This window comes from Populus euphratica, unplaced genomic scaffold (genome assembly GCF_000495115.2).
Source record: "Populus euphratica unplaced genomic scaffold, PopEup_1.0 scaffold570.1, whole genome shotgun sequence".
In the NCBI taxonomy this organism is placed as follows: Eukaryota; Viridiplantae; Streptophyta; class Magnoliopsida; order Malpighiales; family Salicaceae; genus Populus; species Populus euphratica.
This window is the reverse complement of record NW_011500155.1, coordinates 292,551-316,158: the sequence shown is the minus strand read 5'-3', so window position 1 is coordinate 316,158 and position 23,608 is coordinate 292,551. Positions and strand designations below refer to the sequence as shown.

The following is a 23,608-nucleotide window of genomic DNA, read 5'->3' as shown; positions in this document are numbered from 1 at the left end:
TTGTTTTTGCGTTTCAAAAGCCCTTTTAAAAAAATTTGAAATTTTTTTTTAGTAACTTCAAATTAATATGTTTTAAGTGTTTTCAAATTATTTTGATGTGCTGATGTCAAAAATAATTTTTAAAAAATAAAAAAACATCGTTGGCATGCATTTTAGCACAAAAAGCTATTTGAAAAGCAACACAACCACATGTCCAAACAAGCCCTTCTTCTTCTTCTTTATTATTATTACTACTACTACTACTATGACTATTACTATTACTATTATTATTATTATTATTATTATTATTATTATTATTGTTGTTGTTGTTGTTGTTGTTGTTGTTGTTACTATTATTGTTGTTATTGTTATTGTTGTATTATTGTTATTTATAAGTTATACAATTAACCTCCCTATGGTTCGACCCTGGTCTTGCTAGGTTATTTATTACTTTGACACTCCTGCACTTGGGAGAAGACATCAATCTTTTGATCATGTCAAGTTTTTGTCACCGTTTCCGAGGAGGTAAGTTCTTGTATAAATTATATTATTTATTTTATTTTCTCTTTTCACTTTTCTTGTTTCTAACTTTGTTTGTTTTGTTTTATTTCTTTTTTTTTGTTTTCTTTTTCCTTTTGTTCTACTCCTATACGTGTATGAGAGTGTGGTCATGTACATTAAGTCATAGACTTTGTAGGGTATCCTCATCATTTTTAGAAAATATGGTCAAAGAAGATAATCAATCACTTCATAATGAGAATAATAAGAATAACTGTGTTAGAACACTTAGAGACCACATGAATCCCACAAGAACAAATGCACCCTCATGCATAGTTTTCCTCCTTGATGCATCTTATTTTAATTTTAAGCCAGACATTATTCAACTTTTACCTTCTTTTCATGGCTTAGAATTGGAAAATCCATATTTGCATTTAAGGGAATTTGAGGAGGTCTGCAACACATTTAATAATTTAAATTGTAGCATGAACACCATCAGATTAAAGCTTTTTCCTTTTTCATTAAAAGATAAAGCTAAAACATGGCTACAAAATTTAAGACTAGGATCCATTTGTGCTTGGGATAAAATGCAACAACACTTTTTAAAGAAGTTTTTCCCTTCTCACAGAACAAACTCTTTCAAAGACAAATCACCACTTTCACTTAAAAACTAGGAGAAATATTTTACTAATATTGGGATAGGTATCGAGACTTGCTTAATACTTGCCCTCATCATGGTTTTGAAACATGGAGATTGATTTTGTATTTTTATGAATGGTAACACCTAGAGATAGGCAAATGGTTGAATTGATGTGCAATGGAACTTTTAAAGATAAAGACCCTGATGAAACAATGGAGTACTTAGACTTGTTAGCTGAAAATGCTCAAAATTAGGACATCACAGGTACTTATAAGGCACCGAGTAAAACTCAACCTCATATATTTAGTGAAGGTATGTGCAATCTTAGAGAAGATCATGACCTCTAAGCAAAGTTTGCATCTTTAGCTAGAAAAGTTGAGGCATTAGAATTAAAAAAGAGTGGTCAATTAAAATATGTTCAAGACATTGTATGTCAGATTTATGAAACCAATGAACATTCAACCAATAACTGTCCAACTTTGCCTTCTTTTAAGGAATGTCTCCATGAACAAGTCCATGCTTTAAATAGTTTTTAAAGGCCCTATTGTAACCTATACTCGCAAACTTACAACCCTGGTTGGAGAAATCACCCAAATTTTAGTTGGAAGAGTGATAACAATAATGCATAAACTTTACAACCACCGTTTCAAGCACACCATAATTTATAAAATTCTCATGGATATGCACCTCCTTATGCTCCACCTCCTAGAAGAAATCTTGAGAAAATATTGCATGCATTCATTGAAAAACATGAGATAATCAATACTCAACTTGCTCAAAGCATGACAAATTTTAAAGATACTCTTACAAAATTGACATCTGCTCTTAGTTTTCAAGATAAAAGTAAGTTTCCATCTCAACCATAACAAAATCTGAAGGGGTAATACAATGCAAATGCAAGTCGTTCCAAAAGCCAACATATGGATCAAGTCAAATCAGTCACTACTCTTCGCAATAGTAAGGTTATTGAAAAAATCACTATTGAACCTTGTGATAAAGATGATGAGCTAATCTTTGAGGGTAAGGAAAGGGTTAAATATGAAAATTGCAAAGAAAAGACTAATTCTTTGCTAGCATTTTTATTTTCTCATGCTATGACCAAACAAAAAAAAAGTCAATTACAACTTTGAAATCTTTGAAACTTTCAAACAGGTAAGGATCAATATACCTTTGCTGGATGCTATTATACAGGTTCTTTCCTATGTTAAATTTTTGAAAGATCTATGTAATGTGAAGAGAAAACTGAATGTGAAAAAAAAAGCGTTTTTAGTCAAACAAGTGCCATTATTCAAAACAATAATGCTTTGAAATACAAAGACCCTGGTTGTCCTATAATTTCTTACTTTATTGGAGAATATAAAATTGAAAGAGCCTTACTTGATTTAAAGCTAGTGTGAATTTACTTCCATATTCAGTTTTTCAGAGTCTCAATCTAGGTGAGTTAAAAACTAACTTCTGTAACTCTTTTACTTGCCGATAGATCTATAAAAGTTCCTAAGTTCTTAGAGGAATAATTGAAGATGTGTTAGTACAAGTCCTTTAATTCATTTATTATATAGATTTTATTATCTTGGACACTCAACCTGTAGAAGCATGTAATTTATTTCCTATTATTTTAGGACGTCCATTTCTTGCAACTTCTAATGCATTGATTAATTGTAGGAATGGAAAATGAAGCTATCTTTTGGAAACATGACATTGGAGATGAATATTTTCTACATTTGGAAACAACCTGAAGATGATAATGATTCACATGAAGTTGATCTTATGGACGAATTAGTTTATGATCAATTTGAATCTACCATGAGTAAAACAGAGTTTGATGAATCTGAAGATGTACAAATGGTTTATTTTTAGGAAGAAATCACAGATGAAAAAGGTACTAAAAATATTGATGCAGATCTTTTATCAAGAGTGACAACAGATTCGACATCTAACATCCTTACTTTCTCTTAATCCAATGTCTTAGTATGATAAAGATATCAATTTTCTTGCTTTAAGAGATTTGCCAGCTCATTGGAATACCCAAGACAAAGAAAAGTTTTTGAACAAAGTGAAGAACTTTTATTGGGATTACTCTAACTTATTCAAATATTGTCCTGATCAAATATTTCAAAGCTGCATTCCTGACAATGAGGTAAGTAGTATCATTAAACTTTGTCATTTTGAAGTATGTGGGAGTTATTTCTTGTAAAAAATGACAGCTACGAAAATCTTTCAAAATGGATTTTATTGGCCCATTAAATTGAAGGACATGCATGCATTCTGCAAAACTTGTGAAAATTATCAAAAAATTGATACTGGTAAAAACGTTTTGCTTTATAATTCTTGAGTCTATTTATTACCTAGAGAGCTAAGATTAAGATGGAGCAATCTATTTATTGAGAAACATGTGTATTCTTATCGTGCCTTTGATACTGAGAATTCAAAAAATGACAATGTTTTTAAGGTAAATGAATATCATTTGAAAGCTTACTTTGATAATTTTCCTAGTGAAAATGAATTCATTGGTTTAAATGATCCTGTAGATAAAGGTTGATTATTTTATTTTTTCACACATTATTTTTGTGTTTTTTTTTGTTTGTGACTCTTAGTTTGCTATTCTCTTAACCTGGTTAAATAGCAGATAACGGTACTCTGTGACTAGCTGTTCTTGGACATAAAACCAAGGGAAGATGTGAGCCACAATCACAACTGCAATTTGAGTCTTAGTTTGTAAAAACTTGTGTTTTTTGGTTTTATTAATAGCATAATACTTGTGCTTTGTTGTTTCTTATATTTGTTTAAGTGTGTTTCAGATTTTTCAGTGTTCGGTGTTTCAGGTGATGTCTTCTACACTCTATCTTTCTATCTTTGGACATTAAGGACAATGTCTTATTTTGGTTGGAGGGAAGAGGGGAGTAGTTGATATTAAAAGAAAACTAACTATGTTTTTTATTTCATAAACCATTTGCAAACTACTGTTACTAAGATGACAGAGTAAGGAAAAATTTTATTGACTCTTGAGACGTATCTTGGTTAACATTTTTTAATTGTTATTTGCAATATTCATAAGAAGGTCTATCAAAATACTTCTTGAAATATTCAAGTTTATAAACTCTCGCATTGTTATCACTTAATGCTTCTCATATACTCATTTAACATGTATTCTTAAACCTTTATTTTTACACACACACTTTAATATATGATTGTGGGTTGCATGTTGGATTATTATATTATTTATGTTCTTTTGTTAAAGGTAGCAACTAAGGAAAAGAGGTAGTATATAAATTGCAAAAAAAAAAAAAAATAATAATAATAATAAAAACTTAGATAAGTTTGGTTTTGTAGCCTCCCTAACCTAAGCAATTAAACCTGAATGGGTGTTTTAACACCTAATGCCCTAAATTCAACTGACTTGGGAGCTATTGGCTCAATGTTTGTTATATGGGTTAAGGAGAAAAGCTTAAGGGAATCAAACATTGCACTATTTACGTATCAATATATGTAACCCGAGTTACTAAGCTCATAGGGGTGTCTCAACACCTAATGCCCTAAGACCAACTGGTCTAGGAGTCATCAGTCAAAAGCTCGTTACATGGGTTAAAGATGTATTGTATTTTAAGTTACATGTATATATTTTTTTAAATAAAAAGAAAAAAATTCTCAACCCAAGAAAGTTAACCTTAAGCGTTATAACAAAAAAATTATTTTCTTCCAAGTAAAGCCTCATAACTATGTGTTGATATATTGAGTATAAAAAAAGATTTATTAATATTTTATTTAAGAAGTATTGAGTAGATATATAAATTTAATGAGAGTTTGTTTATTTGGATAAACTAATGGAAGTTGAATGATGAATACCTAACTTTGTGGAATTTGCAAATTGTTTTTCTATTTTAACACTTTGATAACTAGAGACTAGTAATAAGTTGATTAGATAGTGTGATTACTACTTAAAAGTGTATTTTTATTAAGGTTTTATATTATTATTTTGCACTTGAAGTATCAATAACTCATTAACTAAAACATGTTTTATAATAACATATCTAATAATATAAGATGTCTTTAATTTGTGGTAAACATTCATTTTAAATGGAGACCTATCATATAAATGAAAGGATTGATTGATGAGTTTAAGAACTGAAATTGAAAGGATAAAGAGATGGCTAAACTTAAAAAAGAGATGCTGGTGCAGTCCAAACTGGAATACTGTTCGGTATTTGGGATATATCTAGAGCTGTAGATCTTGGATTTAGGTCTACTTGATATGAATGGAAAGGTAAGATATAGGCCTACAACTTACATACAGAGCCTAAGATTTAAAAAGGTCATTTTCAAGTCCAAATTATAGCAATAACAAAGAAGTCTAAATCTGTCCTACAACCCGAACACTGTTCATGAATGTCTAACAATATTTACAAGTATTAGCATTAATCGAATAAGATAACTAATGTAATAATGTTAACAATTTATAATTTGATTGGAATCTTCTTTGTGTGTGGTTTTCAATTGAATAATAAGAGTTTATACTATACATGTTTGTCATACAATTAGTGAATCATTTAACCTTGATATTTGTTGTTATCATTGTTTAATTCTTACGTTAATATTTAATCTCAAAGTTCTCATTAACTTCTTCTTCTTCTTCTTCTTCTTCATTATTATTATTACTACTACTGCTGCTGCTACTATTATTATTGTTATTATTATTGTTGTTGTATTATTGTTATCTATAATTTATACAATTAACCTCCCTGTGGTTCAACCCTAGTCTTGCTAGGTTATTTATTACTTCGACACTCCTGCACTTAGGAGAAGACATCAATCTTTTGGTCGTGTCATTTTATATTATCATTTTGCACTTGAAGTATTGATAACTTCTTAACTAAAGCATGTTTTATAATAACAAGTCTGATATCATAAGATACCTTTAATTTATGGTAAATGTTTATCTTAAATGCAGGCCTATCACATAAAATGAAAGAATTGATTGATGAGTTTAAGTACTAAAATTGAAAGGATAAAAAGAGGGTCAAACTTAGAAAGGAGATGTTAGTTCAACCCAAACTAGAACACTGTTTGGTAATTGTATAATAACTGGAGATGTAGAACTTGGATTTAGGTTTGCTCTATATGGATGGAAAGATAAGATATAGGACTAAAATTTTCGTGCAAAGGCAAGACTCAATTCTATTGTTTGGAAATCCAAATCTTAGTAATAATGGAGAAGTCTAAATTTGTCCTGCATCCTAAACACTATTCAGTGCTCAACCCATATCTTGAGTTCTAAAAGTCCAAATGACCTCAATTTTTTTTTTGTAGAAAGCTGAGATAATTTCCTAGAACTTTCATGGTAAGGTTGGTTCAAATTCTAACATTATCAATGATATTTTATTCAGACAAGAAGACTAGGATTGTCACCAATTCAAGAGTTGACCACCCACTCAACAATTAGTCAACAAATCAATAGTTCCTAATTTTGGCCTACAAAAGGAGGAATTTGCCATGCATTTAGGCATTTTGGTTTCCAGATCAAGATCGTGCTCTTGTTTTCTCTCTTTGTATTTTTATAATGCTTAAGTGTTTATTTCATTAATATCTTGTTTATGCCTTTTATTTCATTTCTTTTACTTAGTTAACTTTTATCTTATTTATGTTTATTTCTTTCATTATGTTTAGCTAAGTTTATTATGTCATGGTGAAAAGATTACACTAATGGTATAAGAATAAGTATAGTATAAACTCAAAATGGACTTTAATGTTTGATACTAATATGTTTTGTATTTGCTATTTTGTTCACTTTTAATACTTTGCTTATTAAATAGTTAGTCTAGATTTGTGTTGTATAACACTTGGTACAATAAATACTTGGCACTTTCATAACCCAATCATATGGTGTAACTAACACTTGTGCTATAAAAGAAACTTGATTTGTTGTTAACATAAGTTATAATCATGAATGTCTGACAACATTTACAAGTATTAACATTATTTGAATAAGATAATTAATGTAATCATGTTAACCATTTATAATCCGATTGAAACCTCCTTTGTGTTTCCTTTTCTGTTGAGTAATAAAAAGAGTTTATACTATACTTGTTTGAAATACTATTAGTGGATCCTCTAAATTTGACATTTGTTTCTATCATTATTTGATCCTCACATTGATTTTCCATCTCAAAGTTCTCATTAACTTCTTTTTTTTATTATTATTATTACTGTTATTGTTGTTGTATTATTGTTGTTTATAATTTATACAATTAACCTCCTTGTGGTTCATCCTCGGTCTTGCCGGGTTATTTATTACTTCGACACTCTTGCATTTGGAAGAAAATATCAATCTTTTGGTCGTGCCAATAATCATGAATACCTGACAACATTTACAAGTAATAACATTATTAGAATAAGATAACTAATGTAATCATGATGACAATTTATAATACAATTGGAACCTTCTTTGTGTGTGGTTTTCAGTTGAGTAATAAAAAGAGTTTATACTATACTAGTTCGAAATACCATTAATGGATCCTCTAACCTTGACATTTTTTTTTTATCATTGTTTAATCCTCACATTAATCTTACAATCTTATAGTCCTCTTTAACTACTTATTGTTGTTGTTATTATTATTATTATTAGTACTATTACTACTACTACTACTACTACTACTACTATTTTAATTATTGTTGTTGTTATTATTTATAATTTATATAGTTAACTTCTTTGTGGTTCGATCCCGGTCTTGCCGGGTTATTTATTACTTCGACACTCCTACACTTTAGAGAAGACATCAATCTTTTGGTCGTGTCAAGTTTTTTGCGCTGTTACCGGGAAGATAAATTACTATATAAATTATACATTTTATTTTATTGTCTTTTCTTTTCTTTTGTTGTTTTCTCTTTTCTATTCTTCCTTTTATTCTTTTCGTAGACGTGCATGAGAGTTTGGTTACATATATTAAGTGGTAGACTTTGTAGAGTATCCTCATTATTTTTATAAAATAAGGCCGAAGAAGATAATCAATCACTTCGTAATGAGAATAATCGAGTTAAAACACTTAGAGACCACATGAATCCCACAAGAACAAGTGCTTTAACCTAACGAGATAAAAATCTCCTTATTGAAGAGAACTTTTCATAAATCATAGACAAACTAACAACTAGAAAATACAATAATATTTTAGTTTATATTAGACAAACAAACAATACAACTTAGTATAAGTAAGGTGTACTAAGGGTGATAAATCTTTTCCTTGCACAACCAGTACCAACAACTAGAAAACACAACAATATCTTAATTTATTTTAGACAAACAGACAATACAGCTTAGTATATGTAAGGTGCACTGAAGGTGATATATTTTTTTCTTACACAACCAGTCCCCTTACCCAAACTCTCGCAGATTGTTAGGTTTTCTAGTGATCATAATACTAAATGACGACTCTTTTTTACTTTGTTTAACTGATAAAGAACAATAATTTCTTATCCTTTTCACCCATATCATTCTCAATAATATTGTTCCCAAAGGAAGATTGTCGTGACGCGCACACATGAGACAAAGGGACCAAAGTGTAAAAAATTCTAGGGACTAAAAAGAAGAAGAAATCCGTTGTTCAAATGAACATTGGATCTCTTCACATGCGATGACATTTTATTTAGGTCTTTTAGTTTTTTTAATAATAATATCATATCAATAATAATGATAATAATAATTAAGTCGAAGTAAGCTTATTCATCCATTAAGGCTACTAATGGTAGATCACAGACTCCTCTATAAAAGCACTAATCTTATCATTTTAGATATTTTAATCAATTGAGCAAATAAAAGTAGTTAGCCATAAGTTTAAACCATTATTTTTAATTATCAAATTTCATAAAGGTTCCTTCAGGGTGAGTTTAGGGTTGTTTGATCTTTCTTATTTGCCTTAGGTTTATTATAAAGACATCTAAGTACAAAGTTTTGAATTTTTTTCCTTCCATGTAACAAATCACAATATAATGCATTGAATTATCCCTAGAAATTATGCAAACCTTATGATTAATTACTTCATAACATAATTTATAATCAAGATTGAAATTTGATCTTAAAAAGTCGAAAAAGGTTTAATAGGAGTGCGACATATTAGAAACCTGTAAAAAAAGGATTTTGGAACATTAATGAATTTTTATCACACTTGAAAATGATATTGTAACCCATTAAAGATCCTTATAAAATTAATAAGTTTTCAAAACAAACTATCATATCTTTGTAGAAAAATAATCCTTGGCAAATATAAAATCCACATGTCAAAAAAAAAAATAACAAAATTCATACAACTTATTATAATTTATATCGTAAAATTTTTCTAAACTCCGATTGACTTGAAAGTTTACTTCAATATATAAAAATATCTATATAATTTTTTAGTAAATAATAAAAAAATTTATATCAAAATTTAAACCGAACCTTATCAAAATTGCATTAACAAATTTCATCCAAAAGAAAACAGAGAAAAAACTTCGTTAGCATCTAACGCAAGACCAATATTCTTTTGTCCAAAACTAGCTAGTTCGATGTTTGTGCAACATCCCACAAATAACGAGAGATGTCGTTTTGGAACAGTAATTTCAAACTCCGAAGATATAGCCCGCCCAGGTCTCAAAAAGATTGTCGTGGCAAGTACCAATAAAAAGGTGATACTCATTACAATAAAGTTCCTCTTCCTCAATGCTCTAAAAAATAAACGCCTTTCGTGTTTATAAATGGGTAACGGTGAAAAGGTAACTATCCTAGACTCCAATTTTCTAAGATGTCTATTTCATCTGCTTGCAAATTTCTATTATAAAATGCATTAATGGATTTATCAATCAATCAATAAATAAATAGAAGGCACTTGTGCAAAGTCAAGTATGTGCCGCTGCCCTGATTGACCCAGCAAAGATATATTAGGGTTAACAGTGCACCATAGACTTTCGGTGGCATTACACACACAATAGGTCCCCTTAAAACTGTCTGAAGGAGACCTTTATTGTTTGAAACATGGAAAATAACTAGATTATGGGTGGGCTAATCTTCGTATTATATAGCATAAACTTGATTAGAAAAGTACCATTTGTTGAAAAGAAGATATATATATATATATATATATCCAATGGTGTAAGCACAGAGTAGGAGAGAGGCTTGCAACTTGTTAATTAGTGGTTGAAACCCAGCCTTGCCATTGTGCAAAGATTCCCCACTACCCATGCATTGATGTGTAGCCCATCAGTCTGGCCTCGTCGGTCAAGTCGTTATTGTATTATCTGGTTGGGCCAGAGTTTCTAAAATAAAATAAAAAAATAATAAAAAATTTAACCATGTTAAATACCAAATCCAACCTTACTTAAAATTAATTGTTTTTTTAATATTTTTAAATTATTTTGATGTATTAATATAAAAAATATTTTAATATATTTTTTACTAAAAATAATATTATAAAAAGTCATCACTATCATATTTTTAAATATTCTTAACATTCTATAATTATGGTACGGTGATTTCAATAAAACATAAAAAATTAACTCGGAATGATGTCAATCCAAAAAAAAACTCCATTAAAATCCAGGTGACGCTCATTGTTTTGTTTTTTAAATAATATTATCTATATTTTTGTATAAGATAAAAAAAGAGTCATGGGGCCCAAGGCCCCGAGATTTACTCTAAAGCAGTATAGAAACTACATTTTCAACATGTCTTAAACACCTTTTTTCGCCAAGGAAAATGTAACTATCGAACAAACTTACTATGGGATTCCATAAGGTGGATGACAAAAGTCTTTAGATAGAATACAGAAACTTCCTTTCTAAAAAACATTATACATATAGGAATTAGGAAGTTGGTCATGAGTTAATTATAATTTTTAGAGGAATTCCCATTCATGTACCAGAGTCGATTATTATTTCCATTTCAAATATGCTTGAGATAATTATTAATTCATTATTTTTCTTGCTCTAACTAGTAAGTATCATCGATGAGAATCATTTCATTTTCTTCATAAATATTTGCTTCTATTTCTCAATACTTAGGACGAAAAGAATATTTAGGATTTGGATTTTGAAAGATCATTAGATATATTAGAGTTACACTGTTTATTCTTATATAAATAGGGAAAAAAATATTTATGAATTGCATTTTTATTTAAAAGGTAAGAAGTACAACTCTCAAATAACTTTTCGGACATGAGATGAGTTATGCATCGAGCACTAGATTAACTCTCAGTATGCATGATAACTTGCCATGGAGAACAAACCTTTAACTCCATCTAGTAATGGGGAATTTCACAATCCCATCATGCTGCCTTTGACGAATCGTACTTCTTTTCCTTGGCCCCTAAATTTTCTCCTAAGCTTCCACACACTGCCTTTGACACATCGTGCTTCTTTTCCTTGGCCCCTAAATTCTCTCCTAAGCTTCCATCGACGTAATTAACACCCAAAAATTCATGAGTCTAGTCAATCGTAGCATTTGCCCTACCCTAGCTAGATTCTCCCTAGTTACGAGAGACGCTAGAATATTACACGCTGCTTGTCTAAGAAGGAGAGACTTGTAAAGCCGAATCTCATCTTAGACAAGAAGGAGAGACTTGTAAAGCCGAATCTCTCTAAAGACTTATACTATATATTAAGCAAATTGAACACCAACGTACGGTTTATGTTGTTTTCGATTTTCACTATAGCAAAGACTTGGTTTTGCTTTCAAAACCCATCAACGTTGACGAGGTAGCCGGATTACGTTGACGATCAGTCAACGATGTGTCTTTGTTTTCCGTGCCCTTCAATTTCAACAAAGAAAGGAAAATATTGATCCGACTAGACGATAAAAGAGCTTAAGACACAGAATAATACAACAAGAAGAAAATAAAAACAACGAAGAGAAAACAAGGACAGCGTGCATGACTTGGAGTTTGTTCAATGTTTAGTCATTTTCTGACATGCTTCATAAACCGGGCCACCACTTCCAGTCTCATTTATCACTACCATTAACGAGCCGCGCCCTTACCATCCACGACCGAGCCAACTCGATGGCCTCAAGTTTGTGCTATTTTAAAACAGGCATGCAATGTAGTGTGCAAGACCATCAATTATTGGCAGTGAAATGGTTCAAGCTCATGGCTGAACTTATTGAAGCGAACTTAGCTAGGTCATGTGGCAAAAATAGACGACCGGATTCACTACTCATACCAAGAAAATCTCTCGTTAAGCCACTCTCAGTAGAATTTGAACCTCTTTGCAACTTCAACTGAGTCGGGTCATTTTGTAGGTTTCCACTTGTTTGCATCACAAGTTGATCAAGATTGCTTGATGTACCCATCACTGCATCACTCATTGCTCCACTATAAGTTGCTGTTAGGCTCTCGCTTGCAGGTTGCTTAGCATTTTGAAAGACATGGTATAGCTCGTTTGGCTTCTGGTTGAGAGAGATGGGGTTTGTTGTAGGAGAAGAAGAAGAGGAAGAGCTCATCAATCCATAACTGTTGCCAAAGAAAGGTTGATTGCTTCTTGTAGAACCCATTTGGGCTGCCTTTTGTAGAAGTGCTGTCGCAGACATGGGTACAGCAGCTAGCTTTAATTGCTTGTTTTGAATTCTATCAGAATACAAAGAAGCTGACATATCCACCATATTGGCTTTGTTAATACCTTCTTCATTTAACTCATGAGGCAGTCCAGATAAAGGTAAATTCCCATGATTGGCCGTGGATGATGAACTATAGAGATTGGCTACCATTTGCACCATCTCAGGTAAACCAGTAGAAATCGGAGGCATGTAAAGATTTGAATTGGGAGTAATGTGTGAATTGGCCTGATTTATCCACAGAGAAAGTCCAGTCTTTTGTTGATCAGCACCAAGAGAATTTCCTGGAGTACTCATGCCACTGAAATCAGGTCTGAAACCTGCACTAAATTGAGAAATACCTGCGATATCTGGAACTCCTGGCCGGTTGGAAAATGCATGGGGCAAATTTACTGTGTCATTTCTGAAATTTAGATCTGTGTCTTGAACTGAAGTGATCCTTGCACTTTCATCAGCTAAGGCATCACAAAAGGCTCTGTGTGTGATAAAACTATCTTTCCTGTTTTGATATATATATATATATTAGAAAACCTAGTTAAAAATTGTTCTATCAGAACTTATTATTACCTAGTATACTAATAAATGAAGTACCATCTAATTCAAAATCAAAGGGATAGCATTTATTTCATCTGCTACGTAATTATTGACTGAAAATCAAGTGCAAGTGTATATCTAGTAGCTAACAGTACCTGGAAAATAAAGTCCCACAGTCACATTTATACTCTCTAGTCCCGCAAGTCTTGGAGTGGGCTTTCCAGTCTGATTGAACAGCATATTTCTTTGAACATTTCTCACACTTCCACTTCTTCTCCCCATGTTTTCTGCTAAAGTGCTTTTTTATGCCAGTTAAATCTCCTAGAGCTCTAGATGAATCGTGGTGAACGCAGGTCTTTTCTGGGCAAATATAGACCTTCTTTCGTACCTCTTTGTTGGTTCTTTGCTTGAGCTTCCATGGAAGATTGTGACCTCTTCGATGAAGTTGTAAGTTTTGGTCTCTTTGAAATCCTTTATTACATATTTCACATATGAACCGGTTTGTTGCCATGAGTGTCTTAGGAGATAAAGCAATAACCTCAGCATCTGGATCTGCGAAGACATAGAAACTGTTTATTTGACTACTGTTCAATTAAAGAAACTTGTGTACATATGCAAGAACAAGAGATGAGTTACCAAGCAAAATATGAAGCTAAGCGTGCTACTTACCTGGTGTTCCTGGCAAATTTCTCTTCCTTTTGGCCACCGGATTAGGATTAGGATGCGGATTAGGCTTAGGGTTTGCATTATTCTGGTCTTGAGCAAACCCTGCTATTAAAGAGGGTAGTGCAAAGGCTTCACCAGACATCATTTCCACTTAAATTGAACTACCAAGTAACCAAACCCAACAAGGCAACAGCTTCCGAAAAAGGATAAAAACCGTACGAAAACAAAAGAAAGCAAGACACTCTCCAAACACAACCAGCTAAATGTTTAGTTTATTCAAATACTGACTTCACTCTTTAGCTAATTCTGCCAAAAGAAAAGAAAAACACAACTCAAGCTTGAATCTAAACACCCCACTAAAAAAAAGACGGTCCAAATTAACTTCGGACTCTTCTTACAGAGATCTGGTTTGCCTTTGTTTGATTTCAAAAGAAAACACCAAAAACATGATGACTAAAGAGAATATCTCTATCTTATTCTCTAACAGCTCGCTCTCTCTCTCTCTCTCTCTCTCATATTATCTTGGCCTTACTCTGCGCCCCCCCCCTCCTTTTCTTTTTCTTGCTGAAAGTCGGTCAGCCATATATTTCAATAATGGGCCACACCTCTCTCCCTCACGCACACACAGTACACATCGCTCCCACACAGACGATAGAAAACGGTAAAAAAAAGTGTGAGAGAGAGGCTATCAGCTAGTACTCTGTGTAATAAGAATGTGTAGGATTGCGTCTTTTTGTAGCCTTTTGAGCTCCAACTCCAATTATCAGCAGGAAAGTAAAAAAAAAAGTTAACTATTATAGTAAAGGAATGATTGGCAATAAAATAGTAGTCCCATGTAGTATTAACTGGTAAAAGTTAGGTGATGCATGCGGTGCATGAAAGTAAAGCAAAAGGTAGTTGATAGGATTGCTTGCTTTACTAGGGTGTTTTTCCTTAGAAACAAAATTTGAAAAATGTTCTAGCAAACTCCCAGCCGTGATTGTGACATAATAATAATAATAATAATAACAACCTCAAATCTAAACTCTATCCTAAACTAACATCCCTCATTTTGAAAAAAAAAAAAAAAACACTCAAATCTATTTTCTAACCCGAACTGATCTCAAATATAAATTTTAAATTATACTTAAAACTTAACCCTGTCAAATCTCAAACTCTAAAAACAAACATTAAACTCAAACTCAAACCCTAAACGTAGCAAACTCAAATTCTAAATCTAAGCCCCTAAAACTGAACCCTAATCCTAATCTAAATTTAAACTGTAAATCTTAACCCCAAAATCAAATTTCTAAACACTAACCCTAAATTATAAACCAGTACATTTCGTCACTTATTTTACATCAACTCTCTTTTTCTTAATAAAGAATACATATACATGTTATATTAATCAATCCCCAAGATTCTCCCAGCATCTAACCAATAATTTTAAAGGAAAAAAAAATACCCCAGATGAATTAGAAGTATTGCATCTTCAATTTTTATTTATGAAGTAGCTAGAAATATTTCATCTTCAACTCTAATAACATAGATGATAGTAGCCCCATTTTTGCAATTTCCGTTTGATTATGGTAACTGCACAATTTAACATGTAGAAAAGTAATTGGTGTCTGTAATAACGCACTATAACAATGTAACATGAAAGCCTCCGACAATATTGATATTATAACTACACCCAACCTTGTTGTTTTCATTCTCATGATACACATGTAAAATTTAAATTGATTTGAAACTCTACTACATCAAAATAAAGTTGAAAATTTATAATAAGGTAAACAATATTAAAATCTCAATGTTAAAATAATTATAAAAATATATTCAAATACATGTAAAATAAAATACAAACTCATCATTAAAAAAATAACATAATATAATACTATAAATTTTTATATACTAAAATACAGTTAGGGTTAGAATTTAGGATTAAGATATTGTTTAGGGTTTGCATTTGAAGTTAGTTTGGGTTTAGAGTTAGAGTTATAGTTTAGATTTGTGACAATAATTTTTTATATTAAAATCGTGTTTTTCAAATATATTATTTAAAAAAATCATGTTTTTTACTTATAATATTTTTAAAAATCCTGGTTTGACTCCTAATATTTTAAAAACTCATATATGAAGATCTTGATGTAAGCTGTGTTCTTTTTTAAAAATAAAAATAAAAAAATCGTCTGAACGGAGGATATTGATGATCTGATGTAAAACAAGGATTGAAAAAGTTGCTTGCCTTTACAGCCCATAAGCAAGCATTGAAATGATTACACCATAATAACAGTTTTAAGACCCAAATTTAGCATGCAGTGGCTAGCAGTAGAGAGTCAGTGACGGTGAAGTGTGTGTTTGGTGAGAAAGAGAGAAAGTTAGTTGCGTTTCCCAAGGCAAGGCATTGATAGGACCGTCCGTGATACACTGTCTCTCTGCAAGGGTGTGACTGTGGGGGCCCAAGCTTAGACTCTGATCATCACAGTCATCATCATCATCTTTCTTCAATTAATCATTCCAGCAAGTTTGCGTGCATGTGGGCTAAGCTCCTGTGACAATAGCTACTCTTCTGTTTTAACTGGGATTGATGCTCCTACGATCCAAACAATTGTCTTAATTTGTTAACATAATTAATTTTTGTCTCTATTTTTCTAATGATAAAACCTTTTGGCCCCTCCCAAGCTTTTCATTCTGGATTCATCCCTCGTGAGTCCTTCAATCATATTTTCAATTAATTGATTTTATTTTTCATGTCCAAACTCTTGAACTCTATCTATGCCATTGTTTGAATTCCAACTTTTTTTTTTGTTTTTAAGTAAGGAATAGGCAATTAATGCTAAAAACATGTACATCCCCTTGAATAAAATATTTAGATTCATGAATTACACTTGATTTCCAATCCACAAATATTTCTTTGCTCGTCTTACCTAACATTGACATTGCAAATTAGCTAGGATGATAAGTATGAATAATTAATTCCTTATGGCCTTGTTCTTTCTCTGCGCAAGATTTTCCTACGAAACTTGTCTCTGTTCTTGTTCTCCAAGTTAGGCGATAATTATAGCCGCCATAATGCCAATTCTAGCTCAAATTTACTTGTGTCTTGAATTAATTGATCGGCTTCTACCTCATGAGTACGCATAGACTGTCAAACAATTTTGCACTAATATCATGATCAAACCTTTTAAACGAGTAGATAATATCTCTTCTGTGAATACAAATATGAAATTACAAGGCAGGCTTCCGTTAAATTTGGTTTAATATATATATAAAAGTTCAGAGCTAAGATTTTTTCTAGCCCGGCCTATTAAATAAATATATTTATATTTTTTTTAAATCAATTATTAACTTATATATATGAATTACTATTAAATAAATATATTTATATTTTTTAAAATCAATTATTAACTTACATATATAAATTTTTAAAGTTAATAGTAAAGTTTTAATTCAAATACACTATCCAAAATATTAAAAAATAAATTTGAAAGTACATAAAATTAAAGTAAAAAATAAAATTAAACTCATTATTTAAGTTACATCCTTTGATGTTTTGTGGAATATAATTCATCTATAATCGAATATAAATCGATATTGTAATAACTCTTCAATTGGGATAAAATAACAATCTCATGTCAATTTAAAAATAAAGTAATTAATTTTTTTTTCTCTCTCTCAATTCCTCCTTTCTTAAATTGATTCTTTCTTATATTAGTGTTTTATAAGTTGAACTTTGTAAGTTTACAAAGTTATTCTCTTACTTTTCTTATTTTGTTTCTTTGGATTTTTTTATGTTTTTCTTTTATTTTTTTCTCTTTCTCTCTCAACTTTTCTTTTTTTTTCTTTTCCTATTCTACTTCTACCCAATCAACAAAATATAAAAGGAAGGAAGAGCTGATTTTTCTATTTTTTAATGGAAAATAATCATTTGACCCTTAATTAGTAGTTTTGCTTTTATTTAATGATTCTTTTTTTTTACACCGCCAAGCTCCGTTCATCCTAAAATTTTAACTAGATTATATTCAATATATTTTAAAATCTCTCATAAATGTTTAGCTCAATCTAATGGTTGGATTGAAAATTACACTCAATAAAGTAAAATTGGTCAAATTGTAATTTTTCATTAAATTTTTAAATTTCTTCAAAAATTCTAAAATTTTAATCAAAGCTAAAACATTATAATAGAAGGCTTTACATAAATTTTCATAACTTTTTTGATAACTCAATCAAAAATTATGAATTTTATTTAGATAAAACTAGTAAAGTCCACCCAAGCCTATAACATGCCTTCGCCTTTGTGTGCAGGCATGTGTGTATTATGTCATATATTCAACTAGCTCTGGACCATGTGATTTCTAGTTTTTGTCAAACTTAAAACTTTAGCAATGATGTTACAATATCCAAATAGCTTAAAAATAAAGTTTAATAGTAAAATAATTGGTTAATTTTATAATTCAAGTAATTTGTTATTCTCTCCCTATTTAAGGTGGTTATGCCTAGTACTTGAAAAATATCTCATTTGATGAATTCAGCGACTCTTTAATGCTTAAACAATTATCTCTTTAGAGAGAGTAATAATATTTCATAGAGATGCTCTAAAAATATATATGCAATAAAAAATATAGATTGTGAACTCCTTTTTGATGGAATTATCTAGGCTTTATAATCCATGAACCTTATCATTTTATAGAGAGGAGAGGTTGAAGTGTTCTTGCCCTGATAGTATTTAAAGAGAGATAAAATATTTTTTACACATCATTAATAAGGATAAAAAAAAACAAGTCATTTAAAAAAAAATTATACACCCAGGGATATAGAGGGATGAGTATCTTTAACCTTAAATATTCACATTAAGGGTATTGAAAAAAACAAATGAAGTCTTATGGCCTAATTAAGAGTTTAAAAAGATCATCAATTTTACATTCATCTTGGCTTGGCGAGATGTTGAGCCCAAGGTACCAGATCTAGTAGTTTACTAGGCCAATATGTACTTGGACTAGTGCATAGTTGAGTCTAAAGATGTTGGGTTTGATTGCGTACTAAACCTGTATGTATATGGGCTCATCGTGTAATCGAGATTAGGGGTGTTGGGTTTGACGATTTGTTAAAATTATGCATACATAGACTCAAAGTGTAGCTAAAACTAGAGATATTGGATAATCACCCTTCCTTTGGTCTTTTTGTTAAACATGGATTTTAGGCAAAAATAACATAAAACATGTTGATCTATAAAAAAAAACCCTAAGTCTTTAAGTATTTATCACACAAAGATTTTGAAAGGATACCAACTTTAAACAAGTTTTTTTAACCTAAAAGTTGTTTATCTTGTTAATAAAGGAATTTTTACCTTTCCCATGAGATTTGTTCATTGTAAAACTATTGAGATTATTTATGGCCATGTGTCTTGTCTTTATTTAACCCATTTTTATCAAAAGATTGGAATACAAGATGGTGGTGTGCATTCAATGTAGCGATTAAATGGATTTTCAGAGATCTAAGATAATACGAGATGCTACTCATCCAATAGTAAAGGTGAAAAGATGTTTCCTTTATAACCCTAGTCATTCTTGCTTTTATCTTTTCTTTTACTTTTAATTTCTGTAATTTATAAAGAACTACTCTATTGAAAAAAAATACACCTGAACTAGATTTGCTATAATCTAAAAAGAAGGTCTCCCTCATTCTATATATTTCCCACCAAAGGTTTCTTTTTTGTTCTCTACTTTAAATAGAAAAATGAAAAAAAAGAGTCAAATATGTCTATAGAAAAATGGATGTCGTCTCGGATGAGGAGTTTTTTTTTTCAACCTAGGATTATAAGAAACAACAAGGGACAACAGTCCATCAGATTATGCCCTAAAACTAGATAAGATGGAGCCCAAACATCCATATATGGTAATGAAGAATAATTCTCCTAGTAGGAGAAATACTTCTCTCACGACTATTAGTGAACAATATGGGAGCAAAAGGTTGCCTTAGGCCCCTAACAATGATACCCCCAATATTCTAGGTATGGAGGACATTAAGTTTGTTAACATTCGACATACAAAAGAGTACACATCTCAAATATCTATTGCGGCTAAGCATATGAACCAATTGATCTTGGGCTCTACTCAAGGTCATTGGGAAATTATAGTTGTCTTCTACATGTATACATTGGGGTAGTTTTTAGATATTATCAATTGGGTCCAGGCTAACCACATTCTAATAGGTGAATAATCTCATTTTTATTTGATAAGTTTTTTAGGCTTGTTGAAATCAAGCTTATCATTAATGTGTTTAGGTTTTAATATCATTTGGTTGCTGACATTAATAATGGGAATGATATGTGTTGGTTATTTAGCTTTACTAAAAGACCTATATGTGCTATACATAGACAACATCCTCATTTCAAAAAATAAAGGGGGTAAGTGGTTGATAATGAGGTATAACGAAAAAGTCAACTTTAGATATAAGATGTAATGTATTTGAGGTTGCTCATACTATTGAAAGGTACCTCCCTCTAAAGTCAATGATAAACCTTATCTAGGCTTGAATGAGGAAAAGATATATGTTATATTGGTATCGACCCCAACCAAGTACAAAGATAATAAGAAGGCTAGAGGACACTACCTGGCTCTATTACGAAGTATGTAGCTTCCTAACCCTTTTGCTTTTATTACATCTAAGTTCACTACTCACTCTGTTTATATGTAGTGCTGACAATTGAAGAAGAAGGAGAAATTTCTGTAAGGTTTGCAGATAAAAGTTTACCATGAGGGTCTTTATCTCTTATCTTGAGTAGAGGCAAAACTATAAAAAAGATGAAAGACAACCCCATCATTATCGATGAACTTCTTATCCATAGGGATTCAATGGCAAGAGTTAAAACTACTATAGAAATGGAAGCTATGAGTATTCACACTCCTTGGTTTGGAGGTTAAATAAATCTAACCCCTTTGAAACGATTGTAGGCGCTATGGCCTGCTTTAAGAGAAGGAGGTTCTCTACCCTTGTAAAGACTAATGTTCTAGCCTTTACCATAGAGGCTCTTGTGGTGACATTTCTTCTATTTTGACCTTCAACTTTCTTTATAGAAATTGTAGTAGTTGGGCCCTCAACTTGGGTCATTTTTAAGGAAGTTGATTTTGAGGATACTTTTGTTGACCTCACTTTTAGTTGAGCTCCTTTTAGTTTTCCCACTTTGACCGATAAGGAGAGGTAACTCATAGATATTGTTATTGGTAGAAGATCAAGCCTTGAGAAAACTGGCCTCAAGGTGGTAAGACTATTAGAGAGGATCATCACCATTCCTTCAAACATTTCAATGATATTTATGAGAGCTATTATTGCCATTTGGCCTTAACTTAAAAAAATAGCCTTCAATGTAAGGAACTTTCTTATTAATCCTTGTATTTTAGTTTTATGACCATTGTTTCTAAAACTTATTTTTAGTAGACTTTTATGATGTGTACTCATTTTAAGAGACACTAGATGGTTAAGAGAAACCATATAAGGGAGGTCATTGCTAAAAATAGAGTAAACCAAGCTACCTTTGAGTTGCTAAAGTAGGAGAAGACTATTGTGATTAGGCTAAATTAAAGAGCCTCAAAGTAACATATTCGTCATTAAAGGAATAGATAGAAGATATTGTTCTTTAGTTGGACTCCAATGATAAATTATTTTAAGCCACTTATAATCAAATGAATATCTTAAAACGAGGGATGTTTTTAGCAAAAACTTCGCAAGATGGTTAGAGGGTTAAACTTCGTGTTGTTAAGAAAGAAGTCTAGAGTCTTTAGGCTTATTTAGAGGCTTTGAAAAACTCTATAGGAGAGTTCTAGGAATTTTTTTTTGGGGTCTGCAACTTTTTTCGAGATGGTTGGAGATAAGACCTCTCTTTTCATATCAAACCTATATTTTTTCAATGAATCAATAGGAATACAAGTGAACTTTAGTGCTTCCTTCCATTTAGTCCTGGCACTTGACTTTGCAGATGTGTTCCATGTTAAGGATGTTACTGCCCATTATGAATAATATCTGGCCAAGGAGCCCAAGCTAGATATCTAAGCCTTTTGCCCCTCTTTTCCCCTTACTTATATACATAGCCCTAATCCTATGAGGTTTATCCATGTAACATAAATTTTATTATATTTTATAAATCTAATTCTTTTTATTTTTATATTGATTTGTGTTATCTGTATGGATCTAACACCTATCGTAAAATTTCCTTATAAAGTTCAAGGCCTTCAAAAAAAGTTTTGAAAATTCATATCAGCTTAACACCTATACTTAGAAAAATATTAAGGGAATTCCCTATAAAATTTGTATGGGTCTAACACCAATAATAAAAATTCCATACAAGATCCAAAAGCTCTTAAGAAATTTTTGAAAATATATATAAGTGTAATGCCTACTTAGAAAAACATTTATTAAATTTTAGCAAGGATCGAGCTATGAATTTTTCCTAACCTTAGTATGATATGCCCTCTTGTTTGGAACTAAGAAGAAATCTAGGTTGTGAGGGTATCTTTATATTTTTAATGGATTATTGAGATGACACCAAGATTATATAGTGATTGATGTTATTGTATTATGAGGATGAAGTCAAAACATTTTGGATTTTGGAGTTGTGGAGTTGTTGCCTTAGGAGATTGCGTCCATCCCTGTTATTAATATAATATTTATCCTATTCTTAGAGAGTTTTTCAATTGCAGTAGGGAGACTATGTCAATCCATTTTAAAGTAAATTATGTTATTGCCCAAGTTGATTCCTTCATTGAGGGGTGGATGAGAGACCCTCAAACATTACCAAAAAAAAATAAAAAGCCATTTGGAATAAGTCATTCATATACAAGAAACTTATGTTCTTATTCTTTTTGGATATAAAATTTTTTCATTTGATTAGAGTGTCAAGTGTGAGGGCGACTCTTCCTTTTATGTTGGATGATTACCAAATAAACTTCATATATTTTATGATTTGTGATTAGTACTTAAAAAGTATATTTTTATCAAGATTTTATATCATCATTTTGCATTTGAAGTATCAATAACTCCTTAACTAAAGCATGTTTTATAATAATAAGTCTGATACTATAAGATACCTTTAATTTATGGTAAATATTTATCCTAAATGTAGGCCTATCACATAAATAAAAGGATTGATTGATGAGTTAAAGTATTGAAACTGAAAGGAAAAAAAGAGGGCCAAACATAGAAAAGCGATTCTGGTGCAGTCCAAACTGGAACACTATTCGGTAATTGGGTCTACAGTTGTAGATCTCAAATTTAGGTCTACTTTATATGGATGGAAAGCTAAAACATAGGCATAAAACTTTTATGGTAAGCCAAGACTCAATTTTGCTGTTTGAAAGCTCAAATCTTAGCAACAATGTAGAGGTTTGAATTTGCTTGCAGCACATATATTGTTCAGTGTTTAGCCCGTTTTAGAACTCCAAATGATCTGAATTTTTTTTTTTTATTCAGTGTTTAGCCCGTTTTAAAACTCCAAATGATCTGAATTTTTTTTTTTTTGAAAAGCTGAGATAATTTTCTAAAACTTTTTTATTGAAGATTAGTTCAAATTTTGATGTTATTAATAACATTTCATTTAGATAAGAAGATAAAGATTGTCACTAAGTCAAGATGTGCCCACCCACTTAACAATTATTCAACAAATCAATAGTTTTAAATTTTGGCCTATAAAAGAAGGCATTTGCCATGCATTTAGGCATCTTGGTTTCCAGATCAAGATCACGCTTTTC

The 23,608-nt window shown here is 31.1% G+C and overlaps 1 protein-coding gene across 1 annotated transcript; it reads right to left on the bottom strand.

Annotated features, from left to right (window-relative positions):
• Window positions 1–11,744: 11,744 nt before the first annotated feature.
• LOC105111079 (zinc finger protein JACKDAW-like) lies at window positions 11,745–14,448 on the bottom strand. Its single transcript, XM_011006322.1, has 3 exons — window positions 13,890–14,448; window positions 13,376–13,772; window positions 11,745–13,185 (listed from the first exon to the last, which is right to left on the bottom strand). Exons 1-3 carry the CDS (start codon window positions 14,029–14,031, stop codon window positions 12,192–12,194), a joined length of 1,533 nt encoding a protein of 510 aa, XP_011004624.1. The 5' UTR covers window positions 14,032–14,448; the 3' UTR covers window positions 11,745–12,191.
• Between the last annotated feature and the right edge of the window lie 9,160 nt (window positions 14,449–23,608).

What these genes read in the sequence shown, in the direction of transcription:
- LOC105111079 (XM_011006322.1), bottom strand. Translation starts at nt 14,031, where the DNA reads ATGATGTCTGGTGAAGCCTTTGCACTACCCTCTTTAATAGCAGGGTTT. An exon ending in AAATTTGCCAGGAACACCAG is followed by an intron (nt 13,773 to 13,889) that starts GTAAGTAGCACG and finishes ATGTCTTCGCAG; the next exon opens with ATCCAGATGCTGAGGTTATT. An exon ending in TGTGGGACTTTATTTTCCAG is followed by an intron (nt 13,186 to 13,375) that starts GTACTGTTAGCT and finishes ATATCAAAACAG; the next exon opens with GAAAGATAGTTTTATCACAC.